Source organism: Capricornis sumatraensis, chromosome 1 (assembly GCF_032405125.1).
Source record: "Capricornis sumatraensis isolate serow.1 chromosome 1, serow.2, whole genome shotgun sequence".
Lineage (NCBI taxonomy): Eukaryota > Metazoa > Chordata > Mammalia > Artiodactyla > Bovidae > Capricornis > Capricornis sumatraensis.
Window position 1 is genome coordinate 102645142 of NC_091069.1, and position 24887 is coordinate 102670028.

The following is a 24887-nucleotide window of genomic DNA, read 5'->3' on the forward strand; positions in this document are numbered from 1 at the left end:
TTGGTTGTGGAAGGAGAATGAGGAGGGAGATTGTAGGAAGCAGATCTGGGAGGTTCTTGAGGGAATTTTGGATGCAGGAGTCTCCTCCCACGCACCTGACCCCATTCCTCAAACCTGCCCATCGTACAGATAAGAAAACTGAGGCCCATAGTGGGGAGTAACGAGCTCAAGTTGTTGTTGTTGTTTAATCAAAGGAGTGTTACTGGCACACTTTCTTTTTTTTCCTCTCTCTCTCTCTCTCTTTTTTTTTTGGTGGCTGCACTGTGTGGTATGCAGGATCATGTTCCCCCAAGAGGGATTGAACCATGCTCCCTGCAGCAGAAGCATAGAACCCTAACCACCAGACCACCAGGGAATGCCCTAGCTCTAATTTAAATGTAGTTCTGCTACTCACCAAGGACAGCCTTCTGTGATCAGGTTCTGGCTCTCTTTCTATCCAGATGATCTGCCCAGAAGTTCCCCTGTTATGCCTTCAGCCTATTAAGAAGCAAGCTCAGGATTTTGCAGACCAAACAAACTGAGGGTTTTGTGCTTTGGGAGAGATAAAGCTTGCCCTTTCCTTAGAAGTTACTTCATAACCATCCCATGCAGTACTTGTTATGCGGAGAGAGATGCTGAGAAAATATGCGCCCTGTTGGTAATCACGGTGACTACATTCAGGGCACTTATTCTGAGCAAAACACTGCAAAGCACTTGTAAATAAATTCATTTACTTTTCTAATTACGAAAGGGGAAACTGAGGCACAGGAGAAGTGGCCACTACCATAGAGCTAGGCTGGCACCAGTGGTGGGTTCTTAAGCACACACTTAAGCTGGGTCTCTGTCACACCAGAAAGCTGGGCCCCTAGGTCCTTCTGGGGACTCAAGGTCCTCCCACCAGACACCTGGCAGAGGGGTGTGAAACCTCAGGCCACCAGGGTTGTTGCTCTCTCTGTGACATCCTCAGGATTCACCCCTCCCCCCTGCAGAATCACTGGGAAGGTTAACGGTGGGGGGCGGGGGGCCGGGAGGGTTGTCTACCTGGGTCCTTGGACTCTTCCGTCAGCAGAAATTGATGAGGTCAGACGAGGAATTCAGGCAGGGCTTTATTGGGACTCATGCTGCACAAGGAAGAGAAAACTAGAAGCAGGTGCCCTTGCTGGCTCCTCACTTAGGAGGGGTGAGGGCAGGAGGCATCTGTGGGTGGGGCTGGAGGGGCGGCTTAGCTGGTCGGCCTGCCACCTGGGTAGCGCTCTGTGCAGGGAGCATGACCAGGACGCTGTGCACGGAAGCGGCAGTTGGGTTTTGGCCGTTTCGTATCTTATTGGTCGTGATTTGCCACAACTGCGCATGCCTGCAGTTATTTCCAGTCCCTTATAGTTTGTGGGAGGAGAAGACTGTTGCTGGAGGAGACGTTTGTCCAGGTGCAAGCACTGTAGCATAGGGTCCCAGGTCCCAGCCTGTCTCGGGAGAAACAATCTGAGGCCACTTATCCTGAATGGCTAGCTCTCAGATGGGCTGGCTACTGAGGAATCAGTAAGTGCTCATCTCCCCATCGCTGATGAGCTTAGCAGCACCCCCGTGTTATCTCATTGGTTGCCCCCCAAACAGCAATCAGCTGTGAGCTGAGGAAATCGTCGTCCAATCGTTGTTTTTAGTTTAGCTATGCCTAGTGATGGGAAAGTTGGCAAAAAGTGTTCCTGGACCAGACCCATTTTATTCCTGATTTAGCATCTGGCTCATCTGTAATTGTTATACTAGCTGGAGGATATTGGACATGCAATGCGAAATACCACCATCCACTCCAGTACTCTTGCCTGGAAAATCTCATGGATGGAGGAGCCTGATAGGCTGCAGTCCATGGGGTCGCACAGAGTCGGACACGACTGAGCAACTTCCCTTTCACTTTTTACTTTCATGCATTGGAGAAGGAAATGGCAACCCACTCCAGTGTTCCTGCCTGGAGAATCCCAGGGACGGGGGAGCCTAATCGGCTGCTGTCTATGGAGTCGCACAGAGTCGGACACGACTGAAGCGACTTAGCAGTAGCAGCAGGGATCAAACAGCTGGTTTAAGGTGTGGCCAGACCATGCTCCATGTGCGTCTTTATGGGAGGCCAAGTCAGGAAGGACAGGGTGGGCCTTCCTGAAGACTCTGGGTAACATAGAGATCCCTTCCAATCCCCATGCCCTGGGGTTTGTGCTGGCCACTGTTGAGGCCCAGTGTTAAGTTATTTCTCTACAGTATACATGCCTCTGTGAGGGAATTTTGAAGCCCAGGAGTGAGGCTGCCTAAAGGTCCATCCATTTCACAAATACATACTGAGCACGCACTGTGTGCTTGGCTCACCTTGTCACATTGAAAAAGACCTCCTACCCTTGTGAATTAGCTGGGACAAAGCCTCAAGGTCATGTAAGACACAGCTATTCTCTTCCTGGAACAAAGGTTGGCTCTCTTCTGAAGAACTGTTTTGGGAATATCAGGAAGTGTGCGGTGTGGGCTTCCCTGGTGGCTCAGGCAGTAAAGAATCTGCCTGCAGTGCAGGAGACCTGGCTTCTATCCCTGGCTCGGGAAGATCCCTTGGAGAGGGAATGAGTACCCACTCCAGTATTCTTGCCTGGGAAATCCTAGGAGGAGACTGACAGAGGAGATTGTCAGGCTACTAGTTCATGGGGTTGAAGAGAGTCAGTCATGACTAAGAGACTAACACTTTAACTTTCAGGAAGTGTGCTGAAGCTCAGTACAGTCACTGGGGTCTTGGGGAGATTCATAGCACTTTGACTCAAAGGGGTGCTTGGTGAGGGCCCCCATTAGCCACTCAATGCCTGGAAGGAGGAAGCTTATTGAAGAGACCACGGTGCATGTCTGGAATGACAGAAGGGGTATCTGGGATTATAGTGCACACAGGAAGGAAACCCACAGAGAAGGATGATGGGATGGTAACTTCTCAGTGGAGGATGGCTCTCTGCTGGAGGGGTATGCATAGGCTGCTGGGGGTGAAAACCCTGGGAAAGCCTCCCAGCACCTGGGAGCTTAGGTGAAATGAGGATGGTGCTGATGCTGAGTGCATGGTTATAATCTGTCCTTTATGGATATTGGCTGCTTTAAGTGGTGATCTCTTCCTCACAAGGTATGGGGGTAGAGGAATTCAAGAGGCCCCTGCCATCTCTCGGTGGGAGTGTTATTGATGCCAGTAGCCACAGTAACGGCTGTAGAACAGCTGAGGTGTAATGATTTCTCACTGTGCGCCTCACTCTGTTCCAAGTCCTCCAGCCATTCATCCCCATGAGAGCCTGTGAGGCAGGCATGATTTTCACTCTAGGTGCCCAGAGGACCTTCTGTAGGGACCACGAGCCTAACAGTCAAGAAGTGAACTGGCTCTGGGTCTTGGAGGCCAAGTTCTCCTTGACCTTGGTTGGAGGGTGTTTGGGGCTCAGACCTGGGAGGGAGATGTATAACAGTATTTATGTATAACAAGAGCATTTCCTCTTGGATCACCTGCTCAGGCACTGGTTCCCTATGTGTGATTTACTGAGATCCTGCCCAGGAGCTTGTTGAAAATACAGAATGCCAGTTTCCACCCCAAGCCTTCTGCATTCAACTACCTGGAAATGGAGCCCAGGATTCTGCATTCTCAACTGGGCAATTTACTGACATATTAAAATCTCTAGTAGATGCTGAAGAGATCAAGAAGAGATGGAAAGAACACAGAGAACTATACAAAAAAGATCTTAATGAACTGGGTTACTACGATGGTGTGGTCAGAGTTAGACATTCTGGAGTGTGAAGTCAAGTGGGCCTTAGGAAGCACTGCTGTTAATAAAGCTGGTGGATGTGATGGAATTCCAGTAGAGCTATTCAAAACCCTAGAGGATGATGCCATGAAGGTGTTGCATTCAATATGTCAGCAAATCTGGAAGACCCAGGAGTGGCCACAGGACTGGAAAAGATCAATCCTCACCCTAATTCCCAAGAAGGGTAGTACTAAAGAATCTTCTAACCTCATCTCCCATGCTAGTAAGGTCATGCTTAAAATCCTCCATGTTAGGCTTCAGCATTATGTAAACCAAGAACTTCGAGATGTCCAAGCTGGGTTTCGAAAAGGAAGAGGATCTAGAGGATCTCTAGATCAAATTGTCAACATTCACTGGATCATAAAGAAGGCAAAGGAATTCCAGAAAAACATCTATCTCTGTTTTATCAACTATGCTAAAGCCTTTGACTGTGTGGATCATAACAAACTGTGGAAAGCTCTTAAAGAGATGGGAATACCAGACCATCTTACCTGTCTCCTGAGAAACCTGTGTGCAGATCAAGAAGCAACAGTTAGAAGCCTGTACGGAACAACTGATTGGTTAGGATTGAGAAAGGAGTATGACAGGGCTGTCTGCTGTCACCCTGTTTGTTTAACCTACACACTGCTGAGCACATCATGAGAAATGCCAGGCTGGGTGAGTTACAAGCTGAATCAAAATTGCTGGGAGAAATATCAACAACCTTAGATATGCGGATGTTACCACTCTAATGGCAGAAAGCGAAGAATAACTGAAGAGCCTCTTGATGAGGATGAAGGCGGAGAGTGAAAGAGCCAGCTTAAAGCTGAATATTAAAACTAAGATCATGGCATCCAACCCTATTACTGTATGGCAAATAGAAGGGGAAAAGGTGAAAGCAGTGACAGATCTCCTCTTCTTGGGCTCTAAAATCACTGTGGATGGTGACTGCAGCCATTAAATCAGAAGATGATTGCTTCTTGCCAGGAAAGCTATGACAAACCTAGACAGTGCATTAAAAAGCAGAGACATTACTCTGCCAACAAAACAGAGATATTACTCTGCCAGATAGCCAAGGCTATGGTCTTCCCAATGGTCACGTACAGTTGTAAGAGCTGGACTGTAAAGAAGGCAGAGCACCAAAGAATTGATGCCTTCAAACTATGGAGCTGGAGAAGACTCCTGAGAGTCCCCTGGACAGCAAGGAGATCAAACCAGTCAATCTCAAGGGAAATCAACCCTGAATACTCATTGGTAGGACTGATGCTGAGGTTGAAGCTCCAGTATTATGGTCATCTGATGTGAACAGTTGACTCATCAGGAAAGTCCCCAATGCTGGGAAAGACTGAGGGTAGGAGAGAAGGGCATCGCCGATGCAATGAACATGAACTTGGGCAAATTTCAGGAGATGGTGAGGGCGAGGGAGGCCTGGCGTGCTGCAGTTCATGAGGGTTGCAAAGACCTCCACGAATGGGCGACTGAACAACAACAAAGTGGCAAAACTCCACTGTAGGGTGTAATTCCTACCTTGGACAGTTTCTACTTTGTTCTACAGAAAAGGTTGAAGTATTGGGAAGACTCGCATACAGGAATATAATTTTGTATTCTTGGCGGGAGGTGAATCATTTATATTCAAATTTCCTCTAGAAGCAAAGGAAAACAAATGAAGATTCCTGATAACTAGAATTGCTAGGTGGTGCCTTCAAAAAATCTCTGAGAGAGACAGTTGAAACCTCATGACACTCTTCAGCAGTCAGTGTAAATCCAAACAATGGCAGAGTTTCTCACAAGTGCAAAAGGCCATCCCGAGGAGCCTGAATCACCCCAGCCTTTGCATTGTAAGCAAAGCTTTTGCTGTGACATTCTCTTGCAAGGTTCAGAGAAGGCCTACCTGACTGCAACCTATGATGTGATGATGACGTGTGTGTTCAGTCATGTCCAACTCTTTTCGACCTCACGGACTGTAGCCTGCAAGGCTCCTCTGTCCATGGAATTCCCCAGGCAAGAATACTGGAGTGGGCTGCCATTTCCTACTCCACAGGATCTTCCTGACCCTGGGATTGAACCCGAGTCTCTTTCGTCTCCTACATTTCAGGCAGATTCTTTACCACTGGGCCACCTAGGAAGCAGACACCAGGTTAAATGCCACCCTGACTGGATACCCAAGGGGATGCTGTGGGGAGTGACCAGATACCCCAGAGGTACCTAGAATAATTATTCAAAATGAATACAGACAATTTATAGAGAAAGTAAATAGATCATTGTCCAGGGAGCAGAGGTGTGAGATGTGCCTTGGAAACAGCTGTTGGTAGAACTTGATGTGTTTCTCAGGGTCTCAGCCACAGCAAAACAGCAAAGGAGGTGTTTCTCCGCCGGACACAAGGTGTAGGTTAAATATATTAACAAAGAGAGGACATGTGAAAATGGAGGAGGAGGGAGAGCATTCTTCAAATAACCCCACAGAGCAATCCCAGAACTGAAAGTCCCTGGACTGCCATCCTGCAAATCTGAGCCCTTGGGAAGTAAAGGAAAAAGGCCTCCCAGTAAGACACCGTCCTCTTCTGGAGGCTGGGGGTTGGAAACAGGGCATAAGTAAGAGTCTGAAGTTGGCCATCTAGCCCCAGAATATTCCTGGAACCCTGAATGGCCCAGTGTGGTTCCTCTTTTGGAAGATGGTGAGCCTAGCGTCCCAGGAAACCCACACAGGAGAAGCAGCCCTGGAATGCAGCAGGGTATGTGTTATTCCTAGGTTAGTTCTGAAGACCACAGTACAGCATCCCTCATCCCTCAGATGGAATCAGTTGTCTCCTCTAGGGTCATCTGAAGGGCTGTCAAACTGAAGAAGGAATTCATAGGGCCTGGACTCCATCTTAGGCCTGTTCATGCTGATCATGCTCGGCCACCTTTCCAGTGGACTCTGAACTCTGTGTTCAGTGCCTATGAACACAACAGCAGAAGGATAAGACCCCCTCCAGACAGGGGAACCTTGAAGATTGGATCTAGGTTACTCATCGCCTAAGACAAAACATACACTAATCACCCCTTCCTCCAGACAGGCCATATATTTTTCTGTATCTATCAGAGTGTAACCTTGGGTTTATTGATTATTGGCTAACTGTTTGACTGTTTGAGCACATGAGCACATAGCACGTGAATGATGGGCTTATTGGGATTGTATTTTCCTTGGTTTATGTAAGTCTCAAGGAATTTGGAGTGGTGGGTTCAGACACGTACACATGGGGTATAAAAGATTTTCACAAATGCTGGTCAGGGTCCTTGGCTAAGAGGAGACTCTGCCTTGGACGCGCCCGTGTAATAAACTGCACTCCACTATCTATCTGCATTGTCCTTCTGAGTGAGTTTGTTTCCCGGAACGTGTGGCTACAACAAACGACACCCTTCCCTGGCCCTCACCTTCATCTTCTCCAGTCTGGCCAAAGTGACATGCAGAGGGCAGGCTGTCAGCAAGGGCAGGCTGGAACTCTTGGGCACTGGCTGAAGCTCCTGTCCACAGGAAGAATTTCTTCCTCATCAGAGAAGCTTCAGTTCTACTCTTAAAGGCCTTTCAACTGATTGACTTGGACTTACCCAGATTATCTAGGATAATCTCTCTTATGGACAACTGGTTATGGAGTTTAATTATACCTACAAAATACCTTCATTTCAAAACCTAGATATCCATTGGAAGGACTGTTGCAGAAGCTGAAGCTCCAATACTTGTCCACCTGATGTGAAGAGCTGACTCATTGAAAAAGACCCTGATGTGGAGAAAGACTGAGGGCAGGAGGAGAAGGGGATGACAGAGGATGAGATAGTTAGAATAGATAGATAGAATCCATCACAGATTCAATGGACATGAATTTGAGCAAACTCTGGGAGATAGCAGAGGACAGAGGAGCCTGGCATGCAATCAATATTCCATGAGGTCCCAAAGAGTTGGACTTGACTTAGTGACTGAACACCACCACTACCACCTAGATTAGTGTTTGAATTCCTGGGGACTATAACCTAGCCAAGGTGACACTTGGAAAAAAAGACCATTGGTTTCCCTGAGAGTTTACGCAAACATACTGGAAGTGGGGTTTCTCTCACCTTCACTGTCAAAGCCTAGTTCCACTGAATATACAATTCCTTGTTACAGGTTTTTGTAGTTTTCCTTTTTTCATGCACTTTGTTCTTCCAACATCTGGTTTCCATAGCTTTTGTTGAGAAGTCATTAATACTGAGTCATCGTTTCCTGGAATGTAACACATTGTTCTTTGGCTGCTTTCAAGATTTTCTTGTTATCATCATCTTTTTAACAGTGTGACTACAACTTGCCTCGAGTGGTTTTCTTTGTATTTATTATGCTTAGGATTATTTGGGCTTCTAGAATCTACTAATGTTTTCCACCACATTTTAGAAGTTATCAGTCATTGTCTCTTAAATATGTTTTTTTTCTTCTCCTGTCTCCTCTTTTAGGTCTTCGATTTCACATATTTTGAAAATGTTTGAAACCATACCACAGGTCTCTGAGGTTCTGTTTACTTTTCTCCAATACCTTTTTGTTTCTGTTCTTTTTGTTGAATTGGGTAATTTTTCTCAATATATTTTCAAGTTCAATGATTCTTCTGCTTTCTCCTTCTGCTGTTCCGTCCTTTTAGTATGCTTTGTTATATTTTTCAGCTCTAGAATTCTCCTTTTGTATTTTTAAGACCTCCTTTTATCTATTGAGATTCCCTATTCATTTTTTTCCATTGATTTTTCTTTAATTCCCTGCATATATTTATGATTACTGCTTTGAAGTTTGTTAAACACAACATCTAGATTCAAAGTTCCTATTGATTCTTTCAGCCATTAGAATGAAACACATTTTCTTGTGTCTCTGCATGTCTACTAAGTTTTTTGATTCAAAATCAGACACTGCAGGCAATATATTCTAGCAGTGTTGAAGCCTGTTGTGTTCTTCAAGGGGGATTTTGTTTATTTATTTTTGGTCTCTGGGTTTTTTTTTTTTTTTCTTTCTACTCTAGTAATAAGTTAACTTGCTCTACTCAAACTGTAAATTTTTCTCTCCTGTAGTATGAAGCAGCTCACATTTTCATTCTGTTCTTACGGCTTCTCATTGCTTTCTTTAAAGTCTGGCACCTTGGGTAAGTTCCCTTACGTCTACATATCTTGGTGGCAGATTTTGAAGCTCACTCTTTCCTTGTTTAAATTTTCAACTGCACTGCCAGCCTCAGACTCTGTCCCCTGATGCGGTAATCCCACAGGACTAGATCACTGCTGCCCAAGCTGTACATGATTTGCAAATACATTTAACAGGCAGCCAACACACAGACTTGCTCCATGCAGCTCTATCTCATAAAATTCCTGTTTTCTGCCTTTTTGTTGTTGTTTTTAAACAGAGCTCCCTGAGTTCTCCCTTACACATGCTTATGTAGTTTAGTGATCAGTCAGGAATAAAACAGGTAACATTCAGTTTTTATGACTCACTCTGACTGTGGCTTCTTGCTCCCAAGATATCTTTAAATTTTCACTTCTTTTCCAGCCTTGAACTCTCATCTCCAGCACCTGGAGCCAGTCAGTGTATAGTTTTCTGTGGCCTTGGCCATGAAAGTTGGGAACTGCCCTTAAGCCAGTGTCTCCACCTCACAGATCTTACCTCTTCTAGATGCAGTTTTTGGAGAATAAACTCTCCATATCGTATATGCTTTTGAACATTTTTATTGTTATTGTGGTTTTAAATACCTATTGACTTTTATTTAATATTTATTTGGCTGTGCCAGGTCTTAGCTATAACATTGATCTTCGATTTGGCATTCAAGATATTCAGTTGCCACATTTTAACTCTCAGTTGTGGGATCTAGTTCCCTGACCAGGGATTGAAGCTGGTCTCCTGCATTGGGAGCGTGGAGTCTGGGCCACTGGGCCACCAGGGAAGTCCCACCTGTTGACTTTTAAAAATATTTTATCCGGGTCATAAAATTGTTATTGTGAAAGGATTTGCATTAGCACTTCACATTGCCATGTTTCTGGAAGTTCTCCAAATAGTTTTAATTTGTACTTCTCTTAACATGAGTGAAGTCAAACATCTTTACAAGCTTTTAGCTTGATTCTTATATATTTTTTTATATCCTTTGCCTATTTTCTGCCATGTTTTTGGTCATTTTTTCCCCTTCAATTTTTAAGAGTTCTCTATATTTTAGGGACATCAGCCCTTTGTAATACACTAAATTTCCATTTACATTTGGGTCTGTTTCTAGACACTATTTTATTCCACTGGTCTCCTTGTCTTGTGTTAGCACCATCCAGTTTTAAGCATGAAGATGTTATCATGTTTCATGTGTTATCACAAGTCCCTCTTATGTCTTCTTTTTAGTCTTTTCAAGTTAGTGTCACATATTTATTTTTCTATATGAACAATACTACCAATTTCTCAAGTCCTATAAAACATTTGGTATTGTTTTTATTGGGACTATGTTACATTAAAAAATGAACTCAGGGAGAACTAATATTTTCATGATGCTGAGCCATTTTATCTAAAAACAGGGGATGTTTATTAAGTCTAATTTTGTGTCTTTCAGGAGTGTTTTAAAGTTTTTCTCATATTGTTTTTGCACATTTATTGTTAAGTTTATTCAAGTTACAGTAGATCCTCATTATTGATGGATTTTCATATTTGTGATTCACCTAGTCACTAAAACATCTTTGAAACTCCAAAATCAATACTCAAAGCATTTTGTAGAATATGCATATGCTCAGAGTGGTGGTGAAAACTTAGGTCATCTTTCTGCCTCTCGTTTCAGCTCTCACATGGTAAGAAGATGTCCTTTTCATGGCATATTTAGTGCCATATTTTTTCACATGTTTGTTTACTGCTGGTGATTTCACTGTTTAAAATGAAGCAGAGTTGAAGTGCTGTCTAGTGTTCCTAAGTGCAAGAAGGCTGTGATGTATCTTACAAAGAAAATACATATTCATTTCCTTCAGATAGGAGTTTTAGTGCTGTTATCCATGAATTCTATGTTAACAAATCAACAATACATATTAAATAAAGTGTCTTTAAACAGAAAAACACATAAAAGGAGGTTAGATGTTGATCAGTTGGTGGAAATGATGTGACCAGAGGCTCATAGGAACCTAACCCCTAAGAACCATAATTCAGTATATGCTAAATTTAGTTTTAGAGGTAACTTTATAGAACCTAAATGCCATTCAAAATATGAGATTTATGAGAATTCACTATATTTAATTTTCTTAGTTGCTGCTGTAAATGAGGTTTTCTCTATCAATATATCTTCTAATTGGTCATTACTTGCGTGTATGAAAACTGTATTGATTTTCATACAGCAACTGTATGATCTCTGCATATTGAATTTCTATCCTGCCATCTCACTGAATTTTTTGTTTGTTTCAATTAGTATCAATATCACCACTTATTCTCTCAGGGTTTTCATCTATTCTCTTTTCATGTAAAAATATCATTTTCTTTTTCAATTCTATTCTAATTAATTTTCTCATCCAATTGTTTTGGCTACAACTCCTCCCCCTTTCTATAAGGATGGGTTTTCATCTATGTTGAACTGCTCTGAGTTAGTAATGGACTTAAGTTATTACACAGTTATTCCTCAAGTTAAAAGGAACTTAGAAGTAATGTTGGGGATTCTGTCACTTGATGCATGAATCTTTTTTTACATCACTCAAGTGGTCATCTGGCCTCTTCTTGAACCATCTGTTCCCCTTCTTCTGGTAAGAGCTTATCACCCTGTACTCATTCCACATAGCTCTGTGTGGCAATCAATCACTCCATCCTGATGCCTCTGCTCCTGGCTTTTAATCCCAGCTAATTATAAAGGGCAGCTATACATCTGTATATATAGTTATTATTTTTTAACAGATCTAATCTCTTTTATTACTTCTTCTGTCATATGCTAAAAGTGCAGATTTATTCAGTGAAAATCAAATACACAAGTTACTTGAGGCAATGCATACAGATGCACACGTAAGGATGGCTGGTAATGCATCTCCTGCCTTTGCTGGAGCCTGGAAACTGTTTCTAGACAGTACATCAGCACTCACAGGGCTCACTTTGTCTGTTTCCCAGAGATCAATGCTTCTGTCCAATGTTTTGGAAACTGTTACATACATTTTTATCAGGTGGTTTTGTTGTTTCAGGTGGGGGATGGGCATATGGGTAGAAATCTAATTTCTGTTATTCCACATTGGCTGGAAATGGAAATACATTGGTTATTGCAGTTTTCCCAGCACAAAGAACTGTGCATTATTGCTGAAGGACAGCACATTGAACATATCACTTAATGGCATTGAGCATATCATGCACTGTAATGTAATATCGATATGCTATTATGAATATTCGTCCTGTAGTTCATCTTTGCATCCCCATGGAAATGGAGAGAGAAAGAATAGTATAATGGTCTCTCTGCAGCCTGGCACACTGTCAGCACTCAACTGTTTACTGAATAATTGAGTGGATACATGCAGGCTTACATGAGTGCACACAGGCATGAAAGAATCACTATGACCAAGTGAATGGTTTCTTTCCTACCCCATCAGTCATCAGCTGTATAGACCAAACCCAGATGACTGCTCCAGTATCTTCCTGCTGGGGTTCTGGGTGACAGGATGCCCAGTGATAGGAGGCTCTCCCCAGCCTTGTTCCAGATCACTTCCTCACTCCTCAATTCCTTCCTCCTTGTATTACTGATGCATTTTTAACCTGGTCCCCTTTTCTTTCATGTTTTTGGAACTGAATTCCTCCTTGAAATTCTTCACCATAACCCTGGTGACCCCTCCTAGCTTTTAGGAATGTAAGCATCACTTTTAATTAGATTATGAATTTTACAGTATCACAACACTGCCCTATCTTTTCTATTTGGAGAAAGCATCCAATATTTTTCTTTTTAATAATCTGTGCCCTATCATTATATAGCCCCAGGGCTATTACTGACTAGGAGAAGAGCATTTGGGAGACTATTTTATTTTTAAAATTAATGAAGCTGAGACTTCACTGGTGGTCCAGTGGTTAAGAAACTGCCTTCCAATGCAGGAGATGCAGGTTTGATCCCTGATAGGGGAACTAAGATCTCAAATGCTGCAGGGCAACTAAGCTCTCAAGCCACAACTAGACAGCCTGTGTGCTGTAACTAGAGAAGCCCATGCTTCAATGGAGACCCAGTGTAGCCAAAAAATAAATTAATTAAAAAATAAATAAACCAACCTTCTCATTACTCATCTCCAGGAAGCTGCAAGGAGAACTGCCTTTCATCTACACTAAGAATGAGAGGGGAAAAAATAAAATTAATGAAGCTAATTTTACTAAACAATTATTGAATAGAAGTGAATATTTTTGTATGTCTTTGTCAAAGTGTGTTAAAAGAAAACAGTAACAAACAGCCCAATCGTTTTGAAATGTTTCCAATGTAAGAGTCTTTATTCTGGTTCCACACTCAATTAGAAGTACCTACAACAGACTTCAGACAAAAATAATTAGGGCGGGCTCAATAAAAATTTTCAGACAACAAAATAGGTAATGTTCAGTTTTACAGCTCTCAGACAAGTTAGTAGGTCTTGATTTCAGTCCTAACATTTAATGATAAAATCTGATTATGATGAGATAATGTAAAATGAGATTGCAAGCTTGGATTAGAACTACAGAATTTCAAGATTAGAACTACAGATTTCAAAAAACTTGAAAACCCTATGAAGGTGATCTGTCAGATTAAACTTCTCTGTGTGTGTGTGTGTCTACTAGAAGATGGTATTCTATCAGTTTTGTGAGGACAGGGTAAATAATAGGATGAAGAATGCCCCAGAAAAGTCAGAACCAATAGGCTCAACTAGATCCAGGCAGGGACGACTACCTTGTCACAATCAGGAAGGGAAGGTGAGGACAGAGTGGAGTGCGGCCTTACCTCAGCAGAGGGGCTGGTTCCGCAGCTTCAGGCGGCTGAGGGCAGCCTCGAAGGAACGCTGGTGCTCATGAACGTGGATGGCGCTAGACTGCTTTCCGGTTTCTCAGTGGTGCTACTCAGCCCTAGGCTGTGGATCGCTTGATGAGGGCAGGGCAGGGCTTTTCCCGGTGTGGGTGTGGCAGCGATGGCATGGCTGGTTGACTCCTAGAACCCGGGCTGAGGACATTCTCTGGGGAAGTGATGTTAGCATTACTTAAGGGTGTTTGAGATTTTGCTGTGCTGGGGCCTAAACTGACCTGGAAACTGGGGTGTGAGCTCACATGCACTATCCTTGAGAGAGACTTCAGGGTGTTCCTGGGAGACATGATGTCCCCCTCCCAGCTTGGGCTTCGGGTGTCTCTTAGGGTGGGAGTCTTGGGACCTGTTGCCACGGGAAGAGTCATCTGAGTCTGAGGAGACCACCTCCTGGAGAGGTAGCCTCTTGCTGGCTTTCTTTTTCTTCCTTCTAGGGTTCTCCTGTTTTGTAGCTTGTAAATCCCCTGTGTTAACTTCTTTGATTGGCCATACTAGGAGAGAAGAGTTTTTTGTGTCCATATCTTCCCTAGAGAGAGAGAGAGAGAGAGAGAGAGAGAGAGAGAGAGAGATCAGGGTTATCCTGGTTTTGATGGCTGCTGTGTCTACAGAGATGTCCCAGTTAAGAAATAACAAGTGTGGGTGAGGATGCGGAGAAAAAGTAACCCTTTTGCACTGCTGGTGGGAATGGAAACTGGTAGTGCCACTATAGAAAACAGCATGGACTTTCCTCAAAAAATTAAAAGTAGAACAATATTTTTGATCCAGCACTTCTACTTCTGGGCATATAGCCAAAGAAAATGAAATCAGTATCTTGAAGCGATATCTGCATTCCCATGTTCACTGCAGCATTATTTACAATTGCCAAGATATGGAAACAACCTAGGTGTCCCCTGGTGGATGAATGGATAGAGAAAATGTGACATATGTGGAATATTATTCAGCCATAAGAAAAAAGGAAATTTGCACTTGTGACAACATGGATGGATCTTGAGGGCATTATGCTAATTGAAATGAGATAGACAAATACTGTATGATCTCACTCATACGTGAATCTAAAAAGAGCCAGACTCATAGAAAGGGACAGTAGTATGGTGGTTGCCAGGGTCTGGCAGCAGGCGGAGGGGAAGGGGGTGGTGGTGGGAGAAACAGGGAGATGTTGGCCAAAGGGTATAAGAAAATAAAATATATTGGGCAGTTTATTTATATTGAAGTGTTGTCCTTCAAAAAAGGTACCTTGGGAACACCATGATCCCTTCCCAGCCATGCCATCATGGCACACCATTTCAGGCAAGTGCCTTTTTCAGAGGCTTCAGGGCAAAGTAAGGACACCAGCGGCCTGGTATTCAACCTTATTTGGTTCCCATAATCAGTATCTGCCACCTTGATCACCTACCTTTCATGCTGAATAACTCTGACCATGGTTGTTTCAGATCCTTTTGGAAATTGTCAAGAGAAAAATCAGTAGAGTGAGAAAAGATTTTTAGTTATTTTTAAGTAGAAAATCCCTCTTCCGTGGTCTGAATCTCAAATCACATGTGATACTTTACAAAGACTGGCTCAAGGATTCAGGAGGTAATTTCCAAGAGAGATTAAAAAATTGGCCTGCCCACTTTATACCCATTAGGATAGCTATTCCCAAAAAAAGAAAAAGCAACACCAAGAAGTAACAAGTGTTGATAAGGATGTGGAGAGATTGGAATGCTTGTGATGGGAATGTAAAATGGAACAGCTGCTGTGGGAAACAGTGTGGCAGGTCCTCAAAATACTAAAAATAGAATTACATAATCCAGAAATTCCACTTATTTCTGGGAATAAGTGGAATTTATCCTCAGGGACCCAAACAGATATCTTTACATGGTGATTACTCTTGAAACAAGGCACTAAGGATGGTTTTTAGTCTTTTTGTTTTTAATTCCCAAATTATATTGACTATGGAATTGACTTTTGGAGTAGGAATAAAACAATATAACAATCTGACTGCAATGTGGGAGACCTCAGTCAGAAAGGTTCCCTGGAAAAGGGAATGACTACCCACTTCAGTACTCTTGCCTGGAGAATTCCATGGACAGAGGAACCTGGGGGGCTACAGTCTACGGGGTTGCAAAGAGTCAGACACGACTGAGTGACTAACACACACACATATACACAAGTTGTCAGGATTAGAATAAAAATGGATTGAGGTTTTGATCAAGGAAAAGCCTTTAGATAAACCAAGCAGATGCTGGGCCACTTTATCATACTCTCCAAACGGACTGATGTTGACCAAGTTCAAGATATTCCACAAGGAAATGTCCACTCATGGGATGGCCAGCAGAGTAGGTGTGATATGAATCTGATGTGAAAATTCTTATCCCTTCCCCCCACGCACCCTCACTTTGTTCTGCAGGGAGGGGAAGGACGGCCATCTCCTCACTGCGGTCAGGGGACATTCTCCACCAGCACATCTAGAAGGACCCTGCTAGGTGGTTCTCTTTTGCCCTGTGGGTATTCAGTCGCTCAGTCGTGTCTGACTCTTTGAGACATTTTTGGACTGTAGTCTGCTATGCTCCTCTGTCCATGGGATTTTTCAGGCAAGAATACTGAAGTGGGGTGCCATTTCTTTCTCCAGAGGATCTTCCTGACCCAGGGATCGAACCCACACCTCCTGCACTGAAGGCAGATTCTTTACTGTCTGAGCCACAGGGAAGCTTAAGCCCAAACTGAGTTAAATTTAGAGCCCCCTATTGTCTTCCACTATAGAGTTAACTCGGTAACAAAATAGACAGGCCAACACTATAGGGGGTGCTGGGGAGCCAGCCACTGTGTCTTCACTGGTTCGACTTCAGGGAAGAGTTCTGAGCCTCCTGTCCACGCTCTCCTTAGGTTAAAACCCAATGCATTTCCTTGACCAGGCATTGTCAGCCTGCCCATATTCTTGCCAGTTCCCTGTGGCCTCAGTTCTGTTCTGCCCTAAGTGTGTCTCTGTCAGTAAGACCATCTTGGTAAATGAAGAACACGGGGACCTCTGGGGTGGGCACTGAAGCGATGTTTGATGAAGATCAGGAGGCCCCGGGGTTTTGACAACAGAAGGGGCAGAAAGTGGAGAAACTGGTAAGAAAAGGCACTTGCTGGGTTTTCCTGATGGTCCAGTGGTGAGAATTTGCCTGCCAATGTGGAGGACATGGGTTCGATCTCTGGTCTGGGAAGATTTCACAGGCCTCGGGGCCACGAAGCCCGCACACCACATCTACTGAGCCTGTGCTCTAGAATCTGTTCTCTGTAGTAAGAGAAGCCACTGCACAGAGGAGCCTGAGCCCCTCCTCACTGAAACCAGAGAAAGCCCACCTGCAGCAACAAAGGCCCAGCACAGCTGAAATAAAGCAATCATTTGAAAAAAAAAAAAAGCCAAGGCAGTTGCCATCCAAATGGCTCCCCCTGGCCCTCAGGGGTAATGGGTCTCCATGACTGCGTGTTCCGGTCCCAAGAACTACACACCTTCTGAGGACAGGTAATGGCATTTTTCCTCCAGATATGGCAGGGCACTCAATCATACGGTTATTGCTGGACTGCTTATCTTTTAGGTCTTGGAAATGAGGCTCCTGATCTGACCAGAATGGACCAAGGCTGCTAATGACATACAGAGGCTTATGATTTCAGAGGTAAGTTCCTTTTAAGGGAAAAATTGTCAGTAGTGACCAGGCGAGATGGTGGGAAGTGATTCATCTCGGGTAATGTCAGAGTCTGCACTGAATCTTGAAACTTTAATCAGTGACTTATGTCCCTGCTGTCAGGAAAGCAGTGTGAGGCCAGGCTACATGGATAAAGGGAGGAGTGTTCAACAACATGGGAATTATCATCGCCTGTGGGGGCACAGTCTTAATTCAAACAGCTTGATGTAAAATTACTAAACTGCTCAAAGAATGATAACGAGAGGCTAGTATTTTGCATAATAGGAATTAAGAGCTGGCCACAGACCCAGACAAACCACATCTGAACCCTTGGAGGAGGGTCCCCCCGCCAGAACTCTTATCACCAACTGCATCCCATGAAGTCCACGTGGTTATTATAATCACGCATCAAGGAAAGAACACTCTTACCTTCAGGATCTCATGACCAACAACCTACTTCAGATACCCAGTGATTTTCCCTCAGCACAGAGACAATTATTAGTTCACTCTGGCTTTCCTGAGATCACATTTAGAATGTTGCTAAATTTTTTTCAAGAAATCAAACTTCCTCTACAGTGACTTTTCTTAAAGAGGAGCCCTGCAGGCAATCTGCCCAAGTTGTGCTCTGTCAAGAAGAAAGGGAAGGACTTCCCTGGTGGCACAGTGGATAAGAATCCGCTTGCCAATGAAGCAGACATGGGAAGATCCCACATGCCGTGGGGGCAACTAAGCTCGCGCACCACAACTACAGAGCCTGAGCTCTAGAGCTGTGCTCTGCAACAAGAGAAAACACCACAGTAAGACTGCACACCTCAACGAGAGAACAGTCCTGCTCTCCATAACTAGAGAAAACCTGAGCACAGCAATGAAGTCCCAGCGCAGTTATACATAGATCAATTTTTAAAAATTTTAATAAACGAAGGGGAGATGGATTCCAGCTCTGTTGGGAGGGTTTTCCAACTAGTTCCATGGCATCAGGGGCATGGATTCAGCTGCTAGAACTGCCCTGCCCAGAGGAGCACGTGGTCACCAGCTGTGTTGGTTAAATAACACCAGCAGGGGCATGTCCTTTCGCTGGAGGAAACTGGAAGTCCGAGCATTAAGTCCACCAGGCACACTTTCCTGGAAGGAGCGAGAAGCCACAGCCTTCTGATGTGATCAGGATCCTGGGGGAGGTAGTCAAGGAGACTGAGGACGTGAATCTCCTGCTGGTGAGAAGGGAGGATGCCAAAAAGTGGGGAACATTCCTTCCAGTCCACTTGCTTTGGGGAGTTAGAAAAAATTACATGTATGTTCTCTAAATGGGGAAAGCCATAGAAAGGTTAGGGGATATTCTTGCAAAGAAGAGAGATCTCTGATGCTGTGAAATATAGAAAAAGCTCAGGGACTTTCCTGAAGGTAAGGCACAGCAAGAGTGGTCATTTCCCTCCACCAGACACACCTCTTTCAGAAGCGCCATCAGAGAACACAGTCATTGGGCTGCAAAGGAAAGAGGAAATTGGAACAGCTTCACAAACATGGTGATACTAAAACTATCTCCTTTAAGGACTAGTTATTTGGAATTTAGTGAACTTGGTAATATATTTTGCAAACCAAACTTATTATGAGGCTTTAAGAATCATTTCAATGTCAAATTTTGAAAATGAAAAATTTGTATCAGCTGCAGCCATATTCAATCAATGTTGAACTCTTCATCTTCCAAATACTGTTCTTCCTGCCTTTCACTACATAATACCCTCAGGAGGAACCAGAAGAGGGGTTTGCTGAAAATAGTCTGTCAGTCCCAACTGAAGACGCCAAGAAGGAAGAAAAAAAGGAGGGGCAGAGGGTGGAAAGTTGGATATCTGGCACTCTGGTCCATAGCTGTCTGGGGCCATGTATCCCTGGTCTCACCAACCCCAAATGGTTGGTTATAGTGGATTTGATATTTTATTTTTTTATTTTATATTTCATTATTTATTTTTAATATAAATTTATTCATTTTAATTGGAGGCTAATTACTTTACAATATTTTAGTGGTTTTGCCATACATTGACGTGAATCCGCCATGGGTGTACACCTGTTTCCCATCCTGAACCCCCCTCCCACTTCCCTCTTGACCCATCCTGGGTCATCCCAGTACACCAGCCTTGAGCACCCTGTCTCATGCATGGAATCTGGACTGGCAATACATTTCACATACGATAATATACATGTTTCAATGCCATTCTCCCAAATCATCCCACCCTCGCCCTCTCCCACAGAGTCCAAAAGACTGTTCTATACATCTGTGTCTCTTTTGCTGTCTCACATATAGGGTTATCATTACCATCTTTCTAAATTCCATATATATGCATTAGTATACTGTATTGGGACTTGATATTTTAAAACAAAATTTTGTCAAGTGATGTCCTGTTGGAGTTGTAACCTACAATTCATTTCTTTAATTAGTCCTTTGAAGAAAGCGCCATAATTTTTTTTAATGGTCTCATTTAGTGCAATGGTGTGAAGACCTGCTAAAGAACAACCAAAGGGAGGTGGTACATTTAGAAAGTGAGTGAGAAAGACAGAGAATGAAATCATGGTTGCCAGGGGCCAGGGGAAGGATTCAAAGAAGGGATAGTTAGGGAGTTTGGGATGGACATGTACACATTGCTGTATTTAAAATGGATAGCCAATAAGCACCTACTGTCTAACACAGAGAACTCTGCTCAGTGTTATATGGCAGCCTAGATGGGAGGGGAGTTTGGGGATGAGAATGGATACATGTGTATGTATGGCTGAGTCCCTTGCTGTTCACCTGAAACTATCACAACATTGTAATTGGCTATAACCAATACAAAATAAAAAGTTTTTTTTTTTTTTTAAATAACCATCTGCTCCAAATATATGAAACTCATACAAAGTAAAGATATCTTAGGAAAAAAAAGAAAAAGAGCAGGTAAGAAAGAGCTTCTAATGAGAAAGGACCTGCCAGAAGGAAATTCCAGTGTAGATACAAAATCAAATCTACGCCTTTATTCTGTGTGCTCACATCTGCCAGCTCCGATTATGGAAACAGAGACAGATTAAGCTCTGAACTTAGCAGGCTGGATGCAACCTCTGCTTAGGAGAATTAAATGCCGTCTCTTGCTAGCAGAGAGGCAGCCAGAGCAACAAAACACTGGAAATTACAAAGGGGGACAAGAGGGTCACTGAATGTTTCTGCTGTGTAAAGACCCAGAAGCTGGGCTAGGTCACTAGCAGCGGAGAGTTTTAAATAAGGCCTGGGGCAGTAGTAAGGTAGAAAATAATGAAAGGCTTTAATTTTAATTCTAAAATAGTGATTGATAATCTTGAGTTTAATGAAGATGGTCGATACCTAGACCCATGTATCCATATTCCTTTATTAGGTACTGTAATTTGGATATCAAATTGTTTGAGTAGGATTTTGAGATGAACAAAAAACAGTGCTATTATTTAAAAATGAAATATTCATCTAGAAAAAGGATTGTAACATCTATTTTCAACAATCGTACCTAATAAAAGCTTTTCTGTGGATCTACATGCCCCTCAGGGAGTCTTGCTGGGCATCCCCTAGTATTTGTTCATCTGTTCATTCTTCAAATTGTCCTTGGGTGCATCTTGCAGGCTGGACCCTGGCAACCAGGATATAGAAGTAGATCCTGGCCCCTGCTTTCAAAGATTCACGTCCAGTGAGAGTGATGACCATGAAAGTATACGGCCCAAGACAAGGCAACAGTCTCATAAAGAAAATGTTTACAGGAGGCAGTGGGATCACCTCTCCATAGAGGACTGGAGTCCCAGAACCTCACACAGGGGCGATGAGATGCTTGCCTTAGATATTGGAATTCCCCAGGCAGCCAAGGGCAAGAGCAGCATTCCAGGGAGGGAATACTTAGCCTATGCAGAGGCACAGGGCTTTGAAAAAGCACAGCATGGGGAAAAAACTACAAGTTTATAAATTTAGTATGGTTAGTGTGCAGAGGGCTTTTGGGAGGATAGCTGGGGAGCAGCTAGGGGAAAAGTAAGGCCAGGTAGGTAGGCTTGGTTCAGGTCAACAAGAAGCTAAGCTAGGTTAAGGGGAGGCATTTCAGGGAGGAAAGAGCTTTAGTGGGGGAGGGACAAGAGCAGATTTGCCTGTGAGGAAGATTCTTCTGCCCAGCCCTCAGGGTAGATGGCTGGACAGCAGGGCAGGAGGAAGCCTCCTGACCTAAGGTAGCACATGTGCAGCAGTGCTGAGAAATATTTGCAAGCTGTTTATAGAATATGTCTGTCTTTAAATAAATCCACTTCTTACCTATGAATTTGTCTCTCGCTGAATTCTTTCTGCAATGAGACATCAAGAACCTGAGCTTCGTGAAGTCCTGAGACCAGGAGTGTGGTCTAAGTTAAAAGACAGGGGGTTCAAGTTCCAGTCTGGGTTGTGTGGTTTCAGATCTGGGTGATGAAGGGAGTCCAGGGTAGTTGACTGAGCAAGGATCCCAGACTGAGCAAGACTCCAGTGGGGTACAGATCTATTAGGGGAACTACTGATTGAAACTGCCTGCCCTGGCCAGGCACCATAGTAACCACTTGCATGAATTATTTCAAGCAGGAGGTCCTGGTAAGGAATGTGGAACTAACAAGCTTACCACCAACTGGAAGAACTCGGGGAAGGTCAAAAGGAGAGAGGAGACTCCAGTCCACATGTCCTACCAATCTCCCAGAATCCTATTGGCTGGAATCCATCTTGGCTGAGTGATGTGTACACCACCAGGAAGGACCCTGAATCAGAATGACTGGCCAGAGACAACCCGGAAACTAATCCCATCACCATAAAACCGAGACTGGGAGCCACATGGCAGAGCAGTCCTCCTGGTTCCCTTGCCCTGCTGCTCTCCACAGAGGTGCCCCTTCCCGATAAAGTCTCTTGCTTTGTCAGCACATGTGTCTCCTAGGACAATTCATTTCCAAGTGTTAGACAAGCCCCCACTCTTGGGTTCTGGAAGAGGTCCTTCTTCCTGCAACAGACATACTGGGCAGATCAGTGTAGGACAAGGAGGGACTCTGATGTCAGGGGGAAGGATCCAGGCTTCCACAAGCCCAGAGGTGGGGAAAGCAGCACAGTGAGGGAATGTCTGGTGGTTTCTGTCTATGAAGCACAGGTGAGGCCATGGGGATATGGAAGGTTGGCACCCAAAGATGGCCCAACCTGTGTTCAAGGTCACCTCCAAGGTCATGGCTCTGGCTCCAACTCTGATGCTCCTTGTTGGCCTCAGGGACTTGGGTTCTTGCCTACTCTCCAGGTCTCAGCTTTTTCTTACTGATTTTGCTTTAATCCACCTTTCCAGCTTTTAGTGATCCTGTTGCCTCAGATAAAAATGTGTTCACTCCACTGTTACCCCAGGAAACTACCACCTACCCACATTCACCAGGGCACAGGTAAGCCAGGACCTGCACCTTACTCTCACCCCCCATGGGGAGAGGCAACGGGTGATTGGTCCCAAGTGTAACTTAATCTAACCTGTGCTTTTTAGTAAGATTTCATCTTGGAAGGCTTTGAATCCTTACCAATAAAAGGAAACAATTCCTTCAGATTTACGACAGGATTGAATGCTTCTCTGAAAAGTCAGTAAAATACATAATGTTGAATTTGAGATTAGAACCAGATAGACAAACAGCCAGCAGATAAAAGGTGTGATGTGGAAGGAACCATCATCCTAGACTGGCATTTTAGCAGGAAATCCTCACTTTTGCTTTTCTCCCCAAGCATTTAGAGATCATGGATCTCAACTCAGAAGCAGATGAAAAGTGCAAAGGCATAAATCAAATTCAGAAAATAAGAAGTTGGGTCCACTTACACTTTTGAATCCTCCTGAATTGGGGGTGAGTTAATATGAGAGCAAGAGAGAGCATATTTGTTTTGGCTGATCTTAATGAGTGCACTCCGAGGGCAAAATTCCTGTAATAATACCAAAAGAGTTTATTCAATTTAAATCAGAAATGTCCACAATTCAGATGTGATTTTATTTTTCTAGTACAGCCCATTGTAATAGCTACCAGCCATTTTCCTATTCTGGTGACACTAAAGAGAGTGGTTTGAATGCAGAGTCTAACTTGGTAATTTCATGCTGAATGAAAGTCATCATTGAATCCTTTCTGTCATTTTTCCACATTCTGGACCATTTGCCAAGTTCACCCCCCTAAGATGCGTGTTGTGCATGCACAAACACACACTATTTCATGTAACTATCTTCCTTTCCATCTTAACTTCAGTCTTGGCCATCTCCTTTCTGGACTTATAAATTATCACCACCACCTGATGCTCAAAGTCCCACTGTCAGCCCCCGGGTCTCCCAGAATTCCTATCAGAATTGTCCTTGACATCTATCTTCCATACCATGCTATGTAGTCTCTATGGCCCTGCTGCCCTGTGGATAATTTCTGAGGTCCTTCCTGGGCTCCAAGGCTCTTCCTCAGGGACCCTGGGTCACCTGGAACCCATTCAGGGGCATCTCTTCCAAAGACCCTATATCTGCTTTCTCCTCTCTTGCCTGGTAGAAGTCCCCAGAGCAGGGCCCCCTGGCAGAGATGCTTCCCACCCACTTCCAGCCTTCTTCACTATCATCCAAACAGCCCCAGAAGACTCCATCATCCCTCAGGGGTTTTCCTGGATTGATGAGAAGGTGCCCTTTCTCCTTCTTGATCTGTTGGATTGGATACAGCACTCCAGGGGACACAGGGTCTGATAGCCTTCACTCATCCATCCTAAATTTCATCCCTTCATCCTAAAATTCAGTCACCATGACCCCTTCCCTGATGGACATACCTCAGTTACAGTCAAGAATTGACAAGATATTTTAATTCTGTTTACTAGGCAGTTGGGCACAGATATTTCGAGAGCAGGCCATAAAATCAGACTTCCTGGTTCAAATGCCTGTAACACCGCCACCCTAGGTGTGACTTCACTTCTCCACTTCTGACTTCTTATATAAAAATGGGGATATGAGTATGTACCTCACAGTGTTCTCAGCATCCAACTGTTCACTATGTGTGAAGCACTTGGGTTTGTACCCATGCCACATAGAAAGTGCTGAATATAGTCAGCACGATTGTATTTGCTTGCCAATACATTTTCCAGGCATATTATATGGGCCATCAAAACAGTATTATTTCCACTAGAAACATCACTTATGCAAGCGCTTTATAAAACCATGGAGAGAATGTGCTCATTATCAGCAGCTGTACCAGGGGTGCAAAGATGGATAGGACCCAGGCCCTGCCTTTAAGGAGTTGGGAGATTGGAGAGGGATCTGGTGTGAGAGGAAGGCAGGATGTTGTGCAAGGGGACCTGGGGGCCTCAGCAGAAACAGGGCAGAATCTTTAGGGGACAGGAGTTTATACATAAGAAGATGGAGAGGGTGATCCAGGAAGGGTTAAAAACCTAGAGGCTTGAGAAACTCCACTGTGTTCAGGAAGCAGTGAGCCTTCCACATGGCTGGGAGTCAAACTCACAGGGCAGGGGGTCAGGCTGAGGC

General features: G+C 43.9%; 1 protein-coding gene across 1 annotated transcript in view; it reads right to left on the minus strand.

The window, feature by feature from the left end:
* Positions 1-24887, minus strand: part of VWA3B (von Willebrand factor A domain containing 3B) — a 201729-nt gene that overhangs the window by 10683 nt on the left and 166159 nt on the right. Inside the window, 2 exon segments of the mRNA XM_068967369.1 lie at positions 13963-14267; positions 23211-23311. Of these exon segments, the coding sequence (XP_068823470.1) occupies positions 13963-14267; positions 23211-23311 (406 nt within the window).